Genomic DNA, 22,379 nt, shown 5'->3' on the forward strand with positions numbered 1-22,379 from the left:
AAGGAGAAAATTTTAATTTCCGCTGCGTTTTGGACCGCAATTCTCCATCACGATCGACAACTTAAAATCTTTTTTATTAAAAAGAACATTGCTTAATCTTTTCTAGTGCGTACACAAACTAGCGCTTAAGTCTCCACCGCGAGCAAGCAAGTCAATGTTTAACCGCTAGGATGCGATCTAAGCACTTGTTCATTAAAACACATCCAACCAATCAAACCTCTTTTCTCGCCCCCGTGTGATCGAAACTCATTTCAAAAATAACAATGTTCAATCCTTTCTAATGCGCATATCGAACTAGTGCTAAAGCCTCCGCCGAGAGTAGACAAGTCAATCGTTAGCCTTTGGAATGCGATCTAAAAAGTCGTTCATTAAAAGACACCAACAAACCGTAGTTCCCCGAACTACGAATGCTCTGATTTCCTTATTCCACTATAAGGATACGTAGGCACGAGATTGCGAGATCTTGGCGAGCACACTAATAAAAAAATCTCCCCTTTCCCCCCTTCTGAGGTTCCCATCCATCTCTTTTCAATATTTTTATCACTCAAAGAAAACAAACAACATTAGTTAACATTCAAATCGCAAATTAAGCTAAAAGATTCTCGTTGAGTACAACGGACGTGAGGGGTGCTAATACCTTCCTATATATATATATATATATATATATATATATATATATATATATATATATATATATATATATATATATATATATATATATCAAAATTAGGTTGTGTGTATTATATATCGCAAATAAAAATTACCAAACTCAATTAATAGATTTTTTCTATTAATTAAAGTATATTTTCTCTTTAGTCATTTATTCTATAATATAAATATAGTATTTTATTTTACTTGAAAATCAAGTGGGGGCTTGAGCCTACACAACCCTTAGTGTAGCTCCGTCCCTGGTCATATGAATAATAGATTGTTTAAGACACAAATGGAAGGTTTGGATATTTAGCTGCTTCCAATAATTAAGATATTGTTCCAATTGTTTCTAAGAATTACAAAGTGAAAATAATTGATTATATCACTAGGGCTAATCAATTATTCAATTGTAAATTAGATTCCAATTGATCAGACAGTTCTCTAATCAGTTAGATAGGCTTTAAAAATATTTTCAGGTGGTTTTAACAAAATAAGGGAGGTTTCTCAAAGGTTTTAAGTGTGTGGTTTTGCCTTTGTAATTCAAAAAATTCTCTTGTGCCTTTACAAGACGTAGGTCACTGACAGACACGACCTTGAGAGTTCTCACATTTCTTTTTTGTCAAAAATTTGAAATTTCAAATCTTGGCATTATTATCTTTGACTATAGCATCACACATGAACTTTGGATCTTGTATTTCGATGAGACTTGAGATGTTTTCAAATTGATTACCATCATCGAAGAATTGAGAGACCAAATCACAGAAGAACCTTGAAATAAAAGTCTTTACTTAAACATCGTTGGATTGCAAAGGCAAAATATGATGAATCTAGGCCATCAAAAGTGCACAGGAAATGCTTCTAAGTTCAAATAATGGAGCATGAGAGCTGGATCAAGGAAATTACAATATATACATTGTACTAAAGAAATACCATGTAGTTGGCATTTCCTACTCTTTTACTATTCCTTTTATCAAGTTTCTTTATGTTCTCCTTTCTTGATATGTTGGGATATAAGAGCATGAAGACTAGCAAGATATGTGAGGTTCAGTTTCCCCCATTTTGTTGCAGAGATGTGTATTGTTACTGATTTTGGTATTGTTTGAATCAACAAATCTTTTGGTTAAGTGTCCTGATTGAATTAGTAGTATGTGTTTTATTTAATGATAATCACTTCCCAATATTCTATCTTGATGATTTATGAAACCTTAAAATTCATAAGCTAACTTGGTAAACAAGAGAGACAGAGAAAAGAAGATTTATCCAATCTCTCTTCATATAAGCATATCCTATACATCTGCTTGTCTACCAAGTCAACAACCAATGAGTAGCTTAGAAGTAAATCATAGAAATTGAAATATATAATATATTATATAAATAAACACCTTGGTATAAATATAACTATGCAATGTTTACATATTTTGTTGGATGGTTACTTATACTAGAAGGTAAAATGAAAGTTAAAAGAAAACCTTGCTTAAGCCTTTAACACTGCATGGTTCAAAACTTCTGAAGCAAATATTATCATCATTTTGATGTAATTGTTGATATAGTCTGAAACGTCATCGCCTTTTTAGCTGTATCATAAACTCCAATAAAAGTTGTATCATTGCAAACCTCGACCCTGCAATGATCTTCCATTTTTGCATTTGACTAAACCAAAGCCATGGAGAATTTTCCATCGGCATAAGCAATAAGCGAGTTATAACTCTGTCCTCCGTAGTCAATGAACCAACAACTTAAAATGTTAGTAATGCACCGTTTCAGGAAAAAACCACCAAATCTGTCTTCTACTTAGCAAGAGGCTCTCAAACATGTCCTTTAGATTAGGAATATTATCTCGTGGACCGGTGTTAACAATTCTAGAAGCAAACTCATTTATCATTTGAACACCATGTATGCAGTTCTTTTTTAATATCCAAATTTTCACAATTGTAAACTCTGGCCATTTGCTTCACACACACAATCTTTTAAAAGGACCAACACCCTTCCGAGAACCAAGCACAACATATCAAATTTATTTCAATTTGTTTTATGACAATGAGTGTTATATATGTCAAATTGCATCTAATTAAACTAATCATCTCCAGAAAAATCGTTATTTATTTAATAGAGACAAGAAAGATTATAAACATTGTCAAGTTACAACGAAGCTGAGTAAATGAACAAATTGTGTATTTTCAATATCATACCTTCATATTATTATTATTATAGAAATGCGTAAACTCCGAAGTTGTATAAGGAAAATCACTGCATGTATAACAACTGATCTCAGGCCTCACACTGCTTGGCCTATTGTCGAAAAAGACAACTATCACAGTGATATCATTGTGATAGACATGCCTAGATCTCTGAAGTTGCACACCCCAACAACCATCAACGTGTTCTCCCTTAGGAATCTCAACAATGCCGCTATACTTAGTTTTCTTTTTCCTAGCCCCCTTCTCTATAGCAATTACTGCTAGTATTTTCGCGATATCATCCCGAGGACTACTGTTAACAATTTCAGCAGCATAATTGTTTGTGATTAATTTCCAAAATCCACTGGATCCAAATATAATGAGGCTGTCAGTGTCTTTAAGCACTTTTGAACAAACATCTGGTTCAGAGGTCAACAAAGGCCTTCCAAATATCACCTGTTCTCGCATTGGGTTTACGAATGATCTTGCGATAGTAAACAATGCCTTCTTCATGTAAGCATATCCTATACATCTGCTTGTCTCGATTAAGCCTTTAACGGTCCAGGATGGATCTTTGTTCGCATGATAATTAAGAACAAGATGCACTTCAGTAAATTGACATAGAGTGTTATCACCTGGATGCATTGCATGGAGTTTATTTCTAATATCCGGATTTTCGCAACTATGATGTCTAACCAATTGAGTCACGCATAATTTCTGAGATAAACCATTAGCCTCAATTGAACCAAGTACTGCACGCGAACTTCCAACGTTGGCAAGATAGATAATCCCTCTCCAAATGAGGCAAATCAAACAACCGGAACTAACTAAGCCAATGTCTTCTTTATGATATTCTTGCTCAAAACTCCTCTCAGCAAATAGAATAAATCTATTTTCTATATCCTCAACAACTTCCCTTAAAATCCTTAGTGTCATGTGATTGTCACTCAGTTCAATATGTTATGCAATTTATAATCAAAGTATTTTTCATCAAAATTTAGCAAAACAAGAACACTAATAACACTATCAATCTTATCATTTCTTGATAACAATATACAAAATTTAGCAAAGCAAGAACACTAATAACATTATCAATCTTCTCATTTCTTGATAACAACATACAAAATTTAGCAAAACACTAATAACACTATCAATCTTCTCATTTCTTGATAACAATATACAAAATTTATCAAAACAAGAACATTAATAACACTATCAATCTTCTCATTTCTTGATAACAATATACAAAATTTAGCAAAACAAGAACACTAATAACACTATCAAACTTCTAATTTCTTGATAACAATATACAAAATTTAGCAAAACAAGAACACTAATACCACTATCAATCTTCTCATTTCTTGATAACAATATACAAAATTTAGCAAAACAAGAACACTAATAACACTATCAATCTTCTCATTTCTTGATAACAATATACAAAATTTTGCAAAACAAGAACACTAATAACACTATCAATCTTCTCATTTCTAGATAACAATATACAAAATTTAGCAAAACAAGAACACTAATAACACTATCAATCTTCTCATTTCTTGATAACAATATACAAAATTTAGCGAAACAAAAACACTAATAACACTATCAATCTTCTCATTTCTTGATAACAATATACAAAATTTAGCGAAACAAGAATACTAACAACACTATCAACCTTCTCATTTCTTAATAACAATATACAAAATTTAGCAAAACAAGAACACTAATAACACTATAAACCTTCTCATTTCTTGATAACAATATACAAAATTTAGCAAAACAAGAACACTAATAACACTATCAATCTTCTCATTTCTTGATAACAATATACAAAATTTAGCAAAACAAGAACACTAATAACACTATCAATCTTCTAATTTCTTGATAACAATATACAAAATTTCGCAAAACAAGAACACTAATAACACTATCAATCTTCTCATTTCTTGATAACAATATACAAAATTTAGCAAAACAAGAACACTAATAACACTATCAATCTACTCATTTCTTGATAACAATATACAATATTTAGCAAAACAAGAACACTAATAACACTATCAATCTTCTCATTTCTTGATAACAATATACAAAATTTAGTAAAACAAGAACACTAATAACACTATCAATCTTCTCATTTCTTGATAACAATATACAAAATTTAGCAAAACAAGAACAATAATAACACTAACAATCTTCTCATTTCTTGATAAAAATATACAAAATTTTGCAAAAAAGAACACTAATAACACTATCAATCTTCTCATTTCTTGATAACAATATACAAAATTTAGCAAAACAAGAACACTAATAAAACTATCAATCTTCTCATTTCTTGATAACAATATACAAAATTTAGCAAAACAAGAAGACTAATAACACTATCAATCTTCTCATTTCTTGATAACAATATACAAAATTTAGCAAAACAAGAACACTAATAACACTATCAATCTTCTCATTTCTTGATAACAATATACAAAATTTAGCAAAACATGAATACTAATAACCCTATCAATCTTCTCATTTCTTGATAACAATATATAGAATTTAGCAAAACAAGAACACTAATAACACTATCAATCTTCTCATTTCTTGATAACAATATACAAAATTTAGCAAAACAAGAACACTAATAACACTATCAATCTTCTTATTTCTTGATAACAATATACAAAATTTAGAAAAACAATAACATTAATAACACTATCAATCTTCTCATTTCTTGATAACAATATACAAAATTTAGCAAAACAAGAACACTAATAACACTATCAATCTTCTCATTTCTTGAAATAAATATACAAAATTTAGCAAAAGAAGAACACTAATAACACTATCAATCTACTCATTTCTTGATAACAATATACAAAATTTTGCAAAACAAGAACACTAATAACACTATCAATCTTCTCATTTCTTGATAACAATATACAAAATTTAGTAAAACAAGAACACTAATAACACTATCAATCTTCTCAATTCTTGATAATAATATACAAAATTTAGCAAAACAAGAACATTAATAACACTATCAATCTTCTCATTTCTGGATAAAAATATACAAAATTTAGAAAAAAAGAACACTAATAACACTATCAATTTTCTCATTTCTTGATAACAATATACAAAATTTAGCAAAACAAGAACACTAATAATACTATCAATCTTCTCATTTCTTGATAACAATATACAAAATTTAGCAAAACAAGAAGACTAATAACACTATCAATCTTCTCATTTCTTGATAACAATATACAAATATTAGAAAAACAAGAACACTAATAACACTATCAATCTTCTCATTTCTTGATAACAATATACAAAATTTAGCAAAACAAGAACACTAATAGCACTATCAATCTTCTAATTTCTTGACAACAATATACAAAATTTAGCAAAACAAGAACACTAATAACACTATCAATCTTCTCATTTCTTGATAACAATATACAAAATTTAGCAAAACAAGAACACTAATAACAATATCAATCTTCTCATTTCTTGATAACAGTATACATAATTTAGCAAAACAAGAACACTAATAACACTATCAATCTTCTCATTTCTTGATAACAATATACAATATTTAGCAAAACAAGAACACTAATAACACTATCAATCTTCTCATTTCTTGATAACAATATACAAAATTTAGCAAAACAAGAACACTAATAGCACTATCAATCTTCTAATTTCTTGACAACAATATACAAAATTTAGCAAAACAAGAACACTAATAACACTATCAATCTTCTCATTTTTTGATAACAATATACAAAATTTAGCAAAACAAGAACACTAATAACACTACTAATCTTCTCATTTCTTGATAATAATATACAAAATTTAGCAAAACAAGAACACTAATAACACTATCAATCTTCTCATTTCTTGATAACAATATACAAAATTTAGCAAAACAAGAACACTAATAACAATATCAATCTTCTCATTTCTTGATAACAGTATACATAATTTAGCAAAACAAGAACACTAATAACACTATCAATCTTCTCATTTCTTGATAACAATATACAATATTTAGCAAAACAAGAACACTAATAACACTATCAACCTTCTCATTTCTTGATAATAATATACAAAATTTAGCAAAACAAGACGACTAATAACACTATCAAGCTTCTCAATTCTTGATAACAATATACAAAATTTAGCAAAACAAGAACACTAATAACACTATCAATCTTCTTATTTCTTGATAAGATCATACAAAATTTAGCAAAACAAGAACAATAATAACCCTATCAATCTTCTCATTTCTTGATAACAATATACAAAATTTAGCAAAACATGAATACTAATAACCCTATCAATCTTCTCATTTCTTGATAACAATATATAGAATTTAGCAAAACAAGAACACTAATAACACTATCAATCTTCTCATTTCTTGATAACAATATACAAAATTTAGCAAAACAAGAACACTAATAACACTATCAATCTTCTTATTTCTTGATAACAATATACAAAATTTAGCAAAACAATAACACTAATAACACTATCAATCTTCTCATTTCTTGATAACAATATACAAAATTTAGCAAAACAAGAACACTAATAACACTATCAATCTTCTCATTTCTTGATATAAATATACAAAATTTAGCAAAAGAAGAATACTAATAACACTATCAATCTACTCATTTCTTGATAACAATATACAAAATTTGCAAAACAAGAACACTAATAACACTATCAATCTTCTCATTTCTTGATAACAATATACAAAATTTAGTAAAACAAGAACACTAATAACACTATCAATCTTCTCATTTCTTGATAATAATATACAAAATTTAGCAAAACAAGAACATTAATAACACTATAAATCTTCTCATTTCTGGATAAAAATATACAAAATTTAGAAAAAAAGAACACTAATAACACTATCAATCTTCTCATTTCTTGATAACAATATACAAAATTTAGCAAAACAAGAACACTAATAATACTATCAATCTTCTCATTTCTTGATAACAATATACAAAATTTAGCAAAACAAGAAGACTAATAACACTATCAATCTTCTCATTTCTTGATAACAATATACAAATATTAGAAAAACAAGAACACTAATAACACTATCAATCTTCTCATTTCTTGATAACAATATACAAAATTTAGCAAAACAAGAACACTAATAGCACTATCAATCTTCTAATTTCTTGACAACAATATACAAAATTTAGCAAAACAAGAACACTAATAACACTATCAATCTTCTCATTTCTTGATAACAATAAACAAAATTTAGCAAAACAAGAACACTAATAACACTACCAATCTTCTCATTTCTTGATAACAATATACAAAATTTAGCAAAACAAGAACACTAATAACACTATCAATCTTCTCATTTCTTGATAACAATATACAAAATTTAGCAAAACAAGAACACTAATAACAATATCAATCTTCTCATTTCTTGATAACAGTATACATAATTTAGCAAAACAAGAACACTAATAACACTATCAATCTTCTCATTTCTTGATAACAATATACAATATTTAGCAAAACAAGAACACTAATAACACTATCAACCTTCTCATTTCTTGATAATAATATACAAAATTTAGCAAAACAAGACGACTAATAACACTATCAAGCTTCTCATTTCTTGATAACAATATACAAAATTTCGCAAAACAAGAACACTAATAACACTATCAATCTTCTTATTTCTTGATAACAATATACAAAATTTAGCAAAACAAGAACAATAATAACCCTATCAATCTTCTCATTTCTTGATAACAATATACAAAATTTAGCAAAACATGAATACTAATAACCCTATCAATCTTCTCATTTCTTGATAACAATATATAGAATTTAGCAAAACAAGAACAGTAATAACACTATCAATCTTCTCATTTCTTGATAACAATATACAAAATTTAGCAAAACAAGAACACTAATAACACTATCAATCTTCTTATTTCTTGATAACAATATGCAAAAATTAAGCAAAACAATAACAGTAATAACACTATCAATCTTCTCATTTCTTGATAACAATATACAAAATTTAGCAAAACAAGAACACTAATAACACTATCAATCTTCTCATTTCTTGATATAAATATACAAAATTTAGCAAAAGAAGAACACTAATAACACTATCAATCTACTCATTTCTTGATAACAATATACAAAATTTTGCAAAACAAGAACACTAATAACACTATCAATCTTCTCATTTCTTGATAACAATATACAAAATTTAGTAAAACAAGAACACTAATAACACTATCAATCTTCTCATTTCTTGATAATAATATACAAAATTTAGCAAAACAAGAACATTAATAACACTATCAATCTTCTCATTTCTTGATAAAAATATACAAAATTTAGAAAAAAGAACACTAATAACACTATCAATTTTCTCATTTCTTGATAACAATATACAAAATTTAGCAAAACAAGAACACTTATAATACTATAAATCTTCTCATTTCTTGATAACGATATACAAAATTTAGCAAAACAAGAAGACTAATAACACTATCAATCTTCTCATTTCTTGATAACAATATACAAATATTAAAAAAACAAGAACACTAATAACACTATCAATCTTCTCATTTCTTGATAACAATATACAAAATTTAGCAAAACAACAACACTAACAGCACTATCAATCTTCTAATTTCTTGACAACAATATACAAAATTTAGCAAAACAAGAACACTAATAACACTATCAATCTTCTCATTTCTTGATAACAATAAACAAAATTTAGCAAAACAAGAACACTAATAACACTACCAATCTTCTCATTTCTTGATAACAATATACAAAATTTAGCAAAACAAGAACACTAATAACACTATCAATCTTCTCATTTCTTGATAACAATATACAAAATTTAGCAAAACAAGAACACTAATAACAATATCAATCTTCTCATTTCTTGATAACAATATACATAATTTAGCAAAACAAGAACACTAATAACACTATCAATCTTCTCATTTCTTGATAACAATATACAATATTTAGCAAAACAAGAACACTAATAACACTATCAATCTTCTCATTTCTTGATAACAATATACAAAATTTAGCAAAACAAGAACACTAATAACACTATCAATCTACTCATTTCTTGATAACAATATACAAAATTTTGCAAAACAAGAACACTAATAAAACTACCAATCTTCTCATTTCTTGATAACAATATACAAAATTTAGCAAAACAAGAACACTAATAACACTATCAATCTTCTCATTTCTTGATAACAATATACAAAATTTAGCAAAACAAGAACACTAATAACCCTATCAATCTTCTCATTTTTTGATAACAATATACAAAATTTAGCAAAACAAGATCACTAATAACACTATCAATCTTCTCATTTCTTGATAACAATATACAGAGTAGTATGCTAAGAAAAAAGAAGCAAAGAAATAACTCACGTAATAGAGTCCTAAAGATGTGCGTACGAATATAGGAAGCAGTGGTGTGGCGTTTAAAGCCATCACAAATTCAAATGAACAGTGCGTCATGACTTACATCGACTTGGTTGTGATCTTCCATATCCTTATTTGACTGAATAGAAGCCATGGAGAATTCCCCATGGCAATGCCTTTCATTTTTGAGAGAATTTGCTAAAGGGTCAGCGTCAAACGTTTCTTGATAACAAGAACACTAATAACACTATCATCTTCTCATTTCTTGATAACAATATACAAAATTAAGCAAAACAAGAAAACTAGTAACACTATCAACCTTCCTATTTCTTGATAACAATATACAAAATTTAGCAAAACATGGACACAAATAACACTATCAATCTTCTCATTTCTTGATAACAATATACAAACTTTAGCAAAACAAGAACACTAATAACTCTATCAATCTTCTCATTTCTTGATATCAATATACAAAATTTAGCAAAACAAGAACACTAATAACACTATCAATCTTCTCATTTCTTGATAACAATATACAAAATTTAGCAAAACAAGAACACTAATAACACTATCAATCTACTCATTTCTTGATAACAATATACAAAATTTTGCAAAACAAGAACACTAATAACACTATCAATCTTCTCATTTCTTGATAACAATATACAAAATTTAGTAAAACAAGAACACTAATAACACTATCAATCTTCTCATTTCTTGATAACAATATACAAAATTTAGCAAAACAAGAAGACTAATAACACTATCAATCTTCTCATTTCTTGATAACAATATACAAAATTTAGAAAAACAAGAACACTAATAACACTATCAATCTTCTCATTTCTTGATAACAATATACAAAATTTAGCAAAACAAGAACACTAATAGCACTATCAATCTTCTAATTTCTTGATAACAATATACAAAATTTAGCAAAACAAGAACACTAATAACACTATCAATCTTCTCATTTCTTGATAACAATATACAAAATTTAGCAAAACAAGAACACTAATAACAATATCAATCTTCTCATTTCTTGATAACAATATACATAATTTAGCAAAACAAGAACACTAATAACACTATCAATCTTCTCATTTCTTGATAACAATATACAAAATTTAGCAAAACAAGAACACTAATAACACTATCAATCTTCTCATTTCTTGATAACAATATACAAAATTTAGCAAAACAAGAACACTAATAACACTATCAATCTTCTAATTTCTTGATAACAATATACAAAATTTAGCAAAACAAGAACACTAATAACACTATCAATCTTCTCATTTTTTGATAACAATATACAAAATTTAGCAAAACAAGAACACTAATAACACTATCAATCTTCTCATTTCTTGATAATAATATACAAAATTTAGCAAAACAAGAACACTAATAACACTATCAATCTTCTCATTTCTTGATAACAATATACAAAATTTAGCAAAACAAGAACACTAATAACAATATCAATCTTCTCATTTCTTGATAACAATATACATAATTTAGCAAAACAAGAACACTAATAACACTATCAATCTTCTCATTTCTTGATAACAATATACAATATTTAGCAAAACAAGAACACTAATAACACTATCAACCTTCTCATTTCTTGATAATAATATACAAAATTTAGCAAAACAAGACGACTAATAACACTATCAATCTTCTCATTTCTTGATAACAATATACAAAATTTAGCAAAACAAGAACACTAATAACACTATCAATCTTCTCATTTCTTGATAACAATATACAAAATTTAGCAAAACAAGAACAATAATAACACTATCAATCTTCTCATTTCTTGATAACAATATACAAAATTTAGCAAAACAAGAACACTAATAACACTATCAATCTTCTCATTTCTTGATAACAATATACAGAATTTAGCAAAACAAGAACACTAATAACACTATCAATCTTCTCATTTCTTGATAACAATATACAAATTTAGCAAAACAAGAACACTAATAACACTATCAATCTTCTTATTTCTTGATAACAATATACAAAATTTAGCAAAACAAGAACACTAATAACACTATCAATCTTCTCATTTCTTGATAACAATATACAAAATTTAGCAAAACAAGAACACTAATAACACTATCAATCTTCTCATTTCTTGATAACAATATACAAAATTTAGCAAAACAAGAACACTAATAACACTATCAATCTACTCATTTCTTGATAACAATATACAAAATTTAGCAAAACAAGAACACTAATAACACTATCAATCTTCTCATTTCTTGATAACAATATACAAAATTTAGCAAAACAAGAACACTAATAACACTATCAATCTTCTCATTTCTTGATAACAATATACAAAATTTAGCAAAACAAGAACACTAATAACACTATCAATCTTCTCATTTCTGGATAAAATATACAAAATTTAGCAAAAAAGAACACTAATAACACTATCAATTTCTCATTTCTTGATAACAATATACAAAATTTAGCAAAACAAGAACACTAATAACACTATCAATCTTCTCATTTCTTGATAACAATATACAAAATTTAGCAAAACAAGAACACTAATAACACTATCAATCTTCTCATTTCTTGATAACAATATACAAAATTAGCAAAACAAGAACACTAATAACACTATCAATCTTCTCATTTCTTGATAACAATATACAAAATTTAGCAAAACAAGAACACTAATAACACTATCAATCTTCTCATTTCTTGATAACAATATACAAAATTAGCAAAACAAGAACACTAATAACACTATCAATCTTCTCATTTCTTGATAACAATATACAAAATTTAGCAAAACAAGAACACTAATAACACTATCAATCTTCTCATTTCTTGATAACAATATACAAAATTTAGCAAAACAAGAACACTAATAACACTATCAATCTTCTCATTTCTTGATAACAATATACAAAATTTAGCAAAACAAGAACACTAATAACACTATCAATCTTCTCATTTCTTGATAACAATATACAAAATTTAGCAAAACAAGAACACTAATAACACTATCAATCTTCTCATTTCTTGATAACAATATACAAATTTAGCAAAACAAGAACACTAATAACACTATCAACCTTCTCATTTCTTGATAATAATATACAAAATTTAGCAAAACAAGACGACTAATAACACTATCAATCTTCTCATTTCTTGATAACAATATACAAAATTTAGCAAAACAAGAACACTAATAACACTATCAATCTTCTCATTTCTTGATAACAATATACAAAATTTAGCAAAACAAGAACACTAATAACACTATCAATCTTCTCATTTCTTGATAACAATATACAAAATTTAGCAAAACAAGAACACTAATAACACTATCAATCTTCTCATTTCTTGATAACAATATACAAAATTTAGCAAAACAAGAACACTAATAACACTATCAATCTTCTCATTTCTTGATAACAATATACAAAATTTAGCAAAACAAGAACACTAATAACACTATCAATCTTCTCATTTCTTGATAACAATATACAAAAATTAGCAAAACAAGAACACTAATAACACTATCAATCTTCTCATTTCTTGATAACAATATACAAAATTTAGCAAAACAAGAACACTAATAACACTATCAATCTTCTCATTTCTTGATAACAATATACAAAATTTAGCAAAACAAGAACACTAATAACACTATCAATCTTCTCATTTCTTGATAACAATATACAAAATTTAGCAAAACAAGAACACTAATAACACTATCAATCTTCTCATTTCTTGATAACAATATACAAAATTTAGCAAAACAAGAACACTAATAACACTATCAATCTTCTCATTTCTTGATAACAATATACAAAATTTAGCAAAACAAGAACACTAATAACACTATCAATCTTCTCATTTCTTGATAAAAATATACAAAATTTAGCAAAAAAGAACACTAATAACACTATCAATCTTCTCATTTCTTGATAACAATATACAAAATTTAGCAAAACAAGAACACTAATAACACTATCAATCTTCTCATTTCTTGATAACAATATACAAAATTTAGCAAAACAAGAACACTAATAACACTATCAATCTTCTCATTTCTTGATAACAATATACAAAATAAAAAACAAGAACACTAATAACACTATCAATCTTCTCATTTCTTGATAACAATATACAAAATTTAGCAACAAAACAACTAATAAACTATCAATCTTCTCATTTCTTGATAACAATATACAAAATTTAGCAAAACAAGAACACTAATAAACACTATCAATCTTCTCATTTCTTGATACAATATACAAAATTTAGCAAAACAAGAACACTAATAACACTATCAATCTTCTCATTTCTTGATAACAATATACAAAATTTAGCAAAACAAGAACACTAATAACACTATCAATCTTCTCATTTCTTGATAACAATATACAAAATTTAGCAAAACAAGAACACTAATAACACTATCAATCTTCTCATTTCTTGATAACAATATACAAAATTTAGCAAAACAAGAACACTAATAACACTATCAATCTTCTCATTTCTTGATAACAATATACAAAATTTAGCAAAACAAGAACACTAATAACACTATCAATCTTCTCATTTCTTGATAACAATATACAAAATTTAGCAAAACAAGAACACTAATAACACTATCAATCTTCTCATTTCTTGATAACAATATACAAAATTTAGCAAAACAAGAACACTAATAACACTATCAATCTTCTCATTTCTTGATAACAATATACAAAATTTAGCAAAACAAGAACACTAATAACACTATCAATCTTCTCATTTCTTGATAACAATATACAAAATTTAGCAAAACAAGAACACTAATAACACTATCAATCTTCTCATTTCTTGATAACAATATACAAATTTAGCAAAACAAGAACACTAATAACACTATCAATCTTCTCATTTCTTGATAACAATATACAAATTTAGCAAAACAAGAACACTAATAACACTATCAATCTTCTCATTTCTTGATAACAATATACAAATTTAGCAAAACAAGAACACTAATAACCTATCAATCTTCTCATTTCTTGATAACAATATACAAAATTTAGCAAAACAAGAACACTAATAACACTATCAATCTTCTCATTTCTTGATAACAATATACAAAGTATGCTAAGAAAAAAGAACAAAGAATAACTCACTAATAGAGTCCTAAAGATGTGCGTAACAATATAGGAAGCATTTGGCAAAAGCCATCACAAATTCCAATGAAACAGTGCGTCATGACTTACATCGACTTTCTTGTGATCTCCAATATACCTTATTTGACTGAATAGAAGCCATGGAAATTCCCCATGGCAATGCCTTTCTTTTGAGAGAATTTGCTAAGGGTCAGCGTCAAACGTTTACAAATTTGATAACAAGAACACTAATAACACTATCAATCTTCTCATTTCTTGATAACAATATACAAAATTTAGCAAAACAAGAACACTAATAACACTATCAATCTTCTCATTTCTTGATAACAATATACAAAATTTAGCAAAACAAGAACACTAATAACACTATCAATCTTCTCATTTCTTGATAACAATATACAAAATTTAGCAAAACAAGAACACTAATAACACTATCAATCTTCTCATTTCTTGATAACAATATACAAAATTTAGCAAAACAAGAACACTAATAACACTATCAATCTTCTCATTTCTTGATAACAATATACAAAATTTAGCAAAACAAGAACACTAATAACACTATCAATCTTCTCATTTCTTGATAACAATATACAAAATTTAGCAAAACAAGAACACTAATAACACTATCAATCTTCTCATTTCTTGATAACAATATACAAAATTTAGCAAAACAAGAACACTAATAACACTATCAATCTTCTCATTTCTTGATAACAATATACAAAATTTAGCAAAACAAGAACACTAATAACACTATCAATCTTCTCATTTCTTGATAACAATATACAAAATTTAGCAAAACAAGACACTAATAACACTATCAATCTTCTCATTTCTTGATAACAATATACAAAATTTAGCAAAACAAGAACACTAATAACACTATCAATCTTCTCATTTCTTGATAACAATATACAAATTTAGCAAAACAAGAACACTAATAACACTATCAATCTTCTCATTTCTTGATAACAATATACAAAATTTAGCAAAACAAGAACACTAATAACACTATCAATCTTCTCATTTCTTGATAACAATATACAAAATTTAGCAAAACAAGAACACTAATAACACTATCAATCTTCTCATTTCTTGATAACAATATACAAAATTTAGCAAAACAAGAACACTAATAACACTATCAATCTTCTCATTTCTTGATAACAATATACAAAATTTAGCAAAACAAGAACACTAATAACACTATCAATCTTCTCATTTCTTGATAACAATATACAAAATTTAGCAAACAAGAACACTAATAACACTATCAATCTTCTCATTTCTTGATAAATATACAAAATTTAGCAAAACAAGAACACTAATAACACTATCAATCTTCTCATTTCTTGATAACAATATACAAATTTAGCAAAACAAAACACTAATAACACTATCAATCTTCTCATTTCTTGATAACAATATACAAATTTAGCAAAACAAGAACACTAATAACACTATCAATCTTCTCATTTCTTGATAACAATATACAAAATTTAGCAAAACAAGAACACTAATAACACTATCAATCTTCTCATTTCTTGATAACAATATACAAATTTAGCAAAACAAGAACACTAATAACACTATCAATCTTCTCATTTCTTGATAACAATATACAAAATTTAGCAAAACAAGAACACTAATAACACTATCAATCTTCTTTTCTTGATAACAATATACAAAATTTAGCAAAACAAGAACACTAATAACACTATCAATCTTCTCATTTCTTGATAACAATATACAAATTTAGCAAAACAAGAACACTAATAACACTATCAATCTTCTCATTTCTTGATAACAATATACAAAATTTAGCAAAACAAGAACACTAATAACACTATCAATCTTCTCATTTCTTGATAACAATATACAAAATTTAGCAAAACAAGAACACTAATAACACTATCAATCTTCTCATTTCTTGATAACAATATACAAAATTTAGCAAAACAAGACACTAATAACACTATCAATCTTCTCATTTCTTGATACAATATACAAATTTAGCAAAACAAGAACACTAATAACACTATCAATCTTCTCATTTCTTGATAAAAATATACAAAATTTAGCAAAAAAGAACACTAATAACACTATCAATCTTCTCATTTCTTGATAACAATATACAAAATTTAGCAAAACAAGAACACTAATAACACTATCAATCTTCTCATTTCTTGATAACAATATACAAAATTTAGCAAAACAAGAACACTAATAACACTATCAATCTTCTCATTTCTTGATAACAATATACAAAAATTAGAAAAACAAGAACACTAATAACACTATCAATCTTCTCATTTCTTGATAACAATATACAAAATTTAGCAAAACAAGAACACTAATAACACTATCAATCTTCTCATTTCTTGATAACAATATACAAAATTAGCAAAACAAGAACACTAATAACACTATCAATCTTCTCATTTCTTGATAACAATATACAAAATTTAGCAAAACAAGAACACTAATACACTATCAATCTTCTCATTTCTTGATAACAATATACAAATTTAGCAAAACAAGAACACTAATAACACTATCAATCTTCTCATTTCTTGATAACAATATACAAATTTAGCAAAACAAGAACACTAATAACCTATCAATCTTCTCATTTCTTGATAACAATATACAAAATTTAGCAAAACAAGAACACTAATAACACTATCAATCTTCTCATTTCTTGATAACAATATACAAAATTTAGCAAAACAAGAACACTAATAACACTATCAATCTTCTCATTTCTTGATAACAATATACAAAATTTAGCAAAACAAGAACACTAATAACACTATCAATCTTCTCATTTCTTGATAACAATATACAAAATTTAGCAAAACAAGAACACTAATAACACTATCAATCTTCTCATTTCTTGATAACAATATACAAAATTTAGCAAAACAAGAACACTAATAACACTATCAATCTTCTCATTTCTTGATAACAATATACAAAATTTAGCAAAACAAGAACACTAATAACACTATCAATCTTCTCATTTCTTGATAACAATATACAAAATTTAGCAAAACAAGAAGAACACTAATAACACTATCAATCTTCTCATTTCTTGATAACAATATACAAAATTTAGCAAAACAAGAACACTAATAACACTATCAATCTTCTCATTCTTGATAACAATATACAAAATTTAGCAAAACAAGAACACTAATAACACTATCAATCTTCTCATTTCTTGATAACAATATACAAAATTTAGCAAAACAAGAACACTAATAACACTATCAATCTTCTCATTTCTTGATAACAATATACAAATTTAGCAAAACAAGAACACTAATAACACTATCAATCTTCTCATTTCTTGATAACAATATACAAAATTTAGCAAAACAAGAACACTAATAACACTATCAATCTTCTCATTTCTTGATAACAATATACAAAATTTAGCAAAACAAGAACACTAATAACACTATCAATCTTCTCATTTCTTGATAACAATATACAAAATTTAGCAAAACAAGAACACTAATAACACTATCAATCTTCTTCTCATTTCTTGATAACAATATACAAAATTTAGCAAAAAAGAACACTAATAACACTATCAATCTTCTCATTTCTTGATAACAATATACAAAATTTAGCAAAACAAGAACACTAATAACACTATCAATCTTCTCATTTCTTGATAACAATATACAAAATTTAGCAAAACAAGAACACTAATAACACTATCAATCTTCTCATTTCTTGATAACAATATACAAAATTTAGCAAAACAAGAACACTAATAACACTATCAATCTTCTCATTTCTTGATAACAATATACAAAATTAGCAAAACAAGAACACTAATAACACTATCATCTTCTCATTTCTTGATAACAATATACAAAATTTAGCAAAACAAGAACACTAATAACACTATCAATCTTCTCATTTCTTGATAACAATATACAAAATTTAGCAAAACAAGAACACTAATAACACTATCAATCTTCTCATTTCTTGATAACAATATACAAAATTTAGCAAAACAAGAACACTAATAACACTATCAATCTTCTCATTTCTTGATAACAATATACAAAATTTAGCAAAACAAGAACACTAATAACACTATCAATCTTCTCATTTCTTGATAACAATATACAAAATTTAGCAAAACAAGAACACTAATAACACTATCAATCTTCTCATTTCTTGATAACAATATACAAAATTTAGCAAAACAAGAACACTAATAACACTATCAATCTTCTCATTTCTTGATAACAATATACAAAATTTAGCAAAACAAGAACACTAATAACACTATCAATCTTCTCATTTCTTGATAACAATATACAAAATTTAGCAAAACAAGAACACTAATAACACTATCAATCTTCTCATTTCTTCTCATTTCTTGATAACAATATACAAATTTAGCAAACAAGAACACTAATAACACTATCAATCTTCTCATTTCTTGATAACAATATACAAAATTTAGCAAAACAAGAACACTAATAACACTATCAATCTTCTCATTTTTGATAACAATATACAAAATTTAGCAAAACAAGAACACTAATAACACTATCAATCTTCTCATTTCTTGATAACAATATACAAAATTTAGCAAAAAAAGAACAAAGAAATAACTCCTAATAATCCTAAAGATTGCAAACGAATATACTAATATTTAGCATTTCAAGCCATCACAATTCAATGACATACGTCATGATCTTACATCGACTTCTTGTGATCTTCCATATCCTTATTTGACTTAAGAGAACCATAAGAATTCCCCATGGCAATCCTTTCATTTTTGATAGATTTGCTAAATATAGCAAAATTTAGATAACAAGACACTAATAACACTATCAATCTTCTCATTTCTTGATAACAATATACAAAATTAGCAAAACAAGAAACTAATAACACTATCAATCTTCTCATTTCTTGATAACAATATACAAAATTTAGCAAAACAAGAACACTAATAACACTATCAATCTTCTCATTTCTTGATAACAATATACAAAATTTAGCAAAACAAGAACACTAATAACACTATCAATCTTCTCATTTCTTGATAACAATATACAAAATTTAGCAAAACAAGAACACTAATAACACTATCAATCTTCTCATTTCTTGATAACAATATACAAAATTTAGCAAAACAAGAACACTAATAACACTATCAATCTTCTCATTTCTTGATAACAATATACAAAATTTAGCAAAACAAGAACACTAATAACACTATCAATCTTCTCATTTCTTGATAACAATATACAAAATTTAGCAAAACAAGAACACTAATAACACTATCAATCTTCTCATTTCTTGATAACATATACAAATTTAGCAAAACAAGAACACTAATAACACTATCAATCTTCTCATTTCTTGATAAAATATACAAAATTTAGCAAAACAGAACACTAATAACACTATCAATCTTCTCATTTCTTGATAACAATATACAAAATTTAGCAAAACAAGAACACTAATAACACTATCAATCTTCTCATTTCTTGATAACAATATACAAAATTTAGCAAACAAGAACACTAATAACACTATCAATCTTCTCATTTCTTGATAACAATATACAAATTTAGCAAAACAAGAACACTAATAACACTATCAATCTTCTCATTTCTTGATAACAATATACAAAATTTAGCAAAACAAGAACACTACTAATAACCTCAATCTTCTCATTTCTTGATAACAATATACAAAATTTAGCACAAACAAGAACACTAATAACACTATCAATCTTCTCATTTCTTGATAACAATATACAAAATTTAGCAAAACAAGAACACTAATAACACTATCAATCTTCTCATTTCTTGATAACAATATACAAAATTTAGCAAAACAAGAACACTAATAACACTATCAATCTTCTCATTTCTTGATAACAATATACAAAATTTAGCAAAACAAGAACACTAATAACACTATCAATCTTCTCATTTCTTGATAACAATATACAAAATTTAGCAAAACAAGAACACTAATAACACTATCAATCTTCTCATTTCTTGATAACAATATACAAAATTTAGCAAAACAAGAACACTAATAACACTATCAATCTTCTCATTTCTTGATAAATATACAAAATTTAGCAAAACAAGAACACTAATAACACTATCAATCTTCTCATTTCTTGATAACAATATACAAATTTAGCAAAACAAGAACACTAATAACACTATCAATCTTCTCATTTCTTGATAACAATATACAAATTTAGCAAAACAAGAACACTAATAACACTATCAATCTTCTCATTTCTTGATAACAATATACAAAATTTAGCAAAACAAGAACACTAATAACACTATCAATCTTCTCATTTCTTGATAACAATATACAAAATTTAGCAAAACAAGAACACTAATAACACTATCAATCTTCTCATTTCTTGATAACAATATACAAAATTTAGCAAAACAAGAACACTAATAACACTATCAATCTTCTCATTTCTTGATAAAATATACAAAATTTAGCAAAAAAGAACACTAATAACACTATCAATCTTCTCATTTCTTGATAACAATATACAAAATTTAGCAAAACAAGAACACTAATAACACTATCAATCTTCTCATTTCTTGATAACAATATACAAAATTTAGCAAAACAAGAACACTAATAACACTATCAATCTTCTCATTTCTTGATAACAATATACAAAATTTAGCAAAACAAGAACACTAATAACACTATCAATCTTCTCATTTCTTGATAACAATATACAAAATTTAGCAAAACAAGAACACTAATAACACTATCAATCTTCTCATTTCTTGATAACAATATACAAAATTTAGCAAAACAAGAACACTAATAACACTATCAATCTTCTCATTTCTTGATAACAATATACAAATTTTAGCAAAACAAGAACACTAAT

General features: G+C 26.3%; 1 protein-coding gene across 1 annotated transcript; it reads right to left on the reverse strand.

Moving 5' to 3' along the window:
- Positions 1 to 2,834: 2,834 nt before the first annotated feature.
- On the reverse strand, positions 2,835 to 3,764 carry LOC127131157 (probable protein phosphatase 2C 43). The gene has a single exon (XM_051060094.1). The coding sequence runs from the start codon at positions 3,762 to 3,764 to the stop codon at positions 2,835 to 2,837; it is 930 nt and encodes a 309-aa protein (XP_050916051.1).
- Positions 3,765 to 22,379: the final 18,615 nt, after the last annotated feature.

This window comes from Lathyrus oleraceus, chromosome 3 (genome assembly GCF_024323335.1).
Source record: "Lathyrus oleraceus cultivar Zhongwan6 chromosome 3, CAAS_Psat_ZW6_1.0, whole genome shotgun sequence".
In the NCBI taxonomy this organism is placed as follows: Eukaryota; Viridiplantae; Streptophyta; class Magnoliopsida; order Fabales; family Fabaceae; genus Lathyrus; species Lathyrus oleraceus.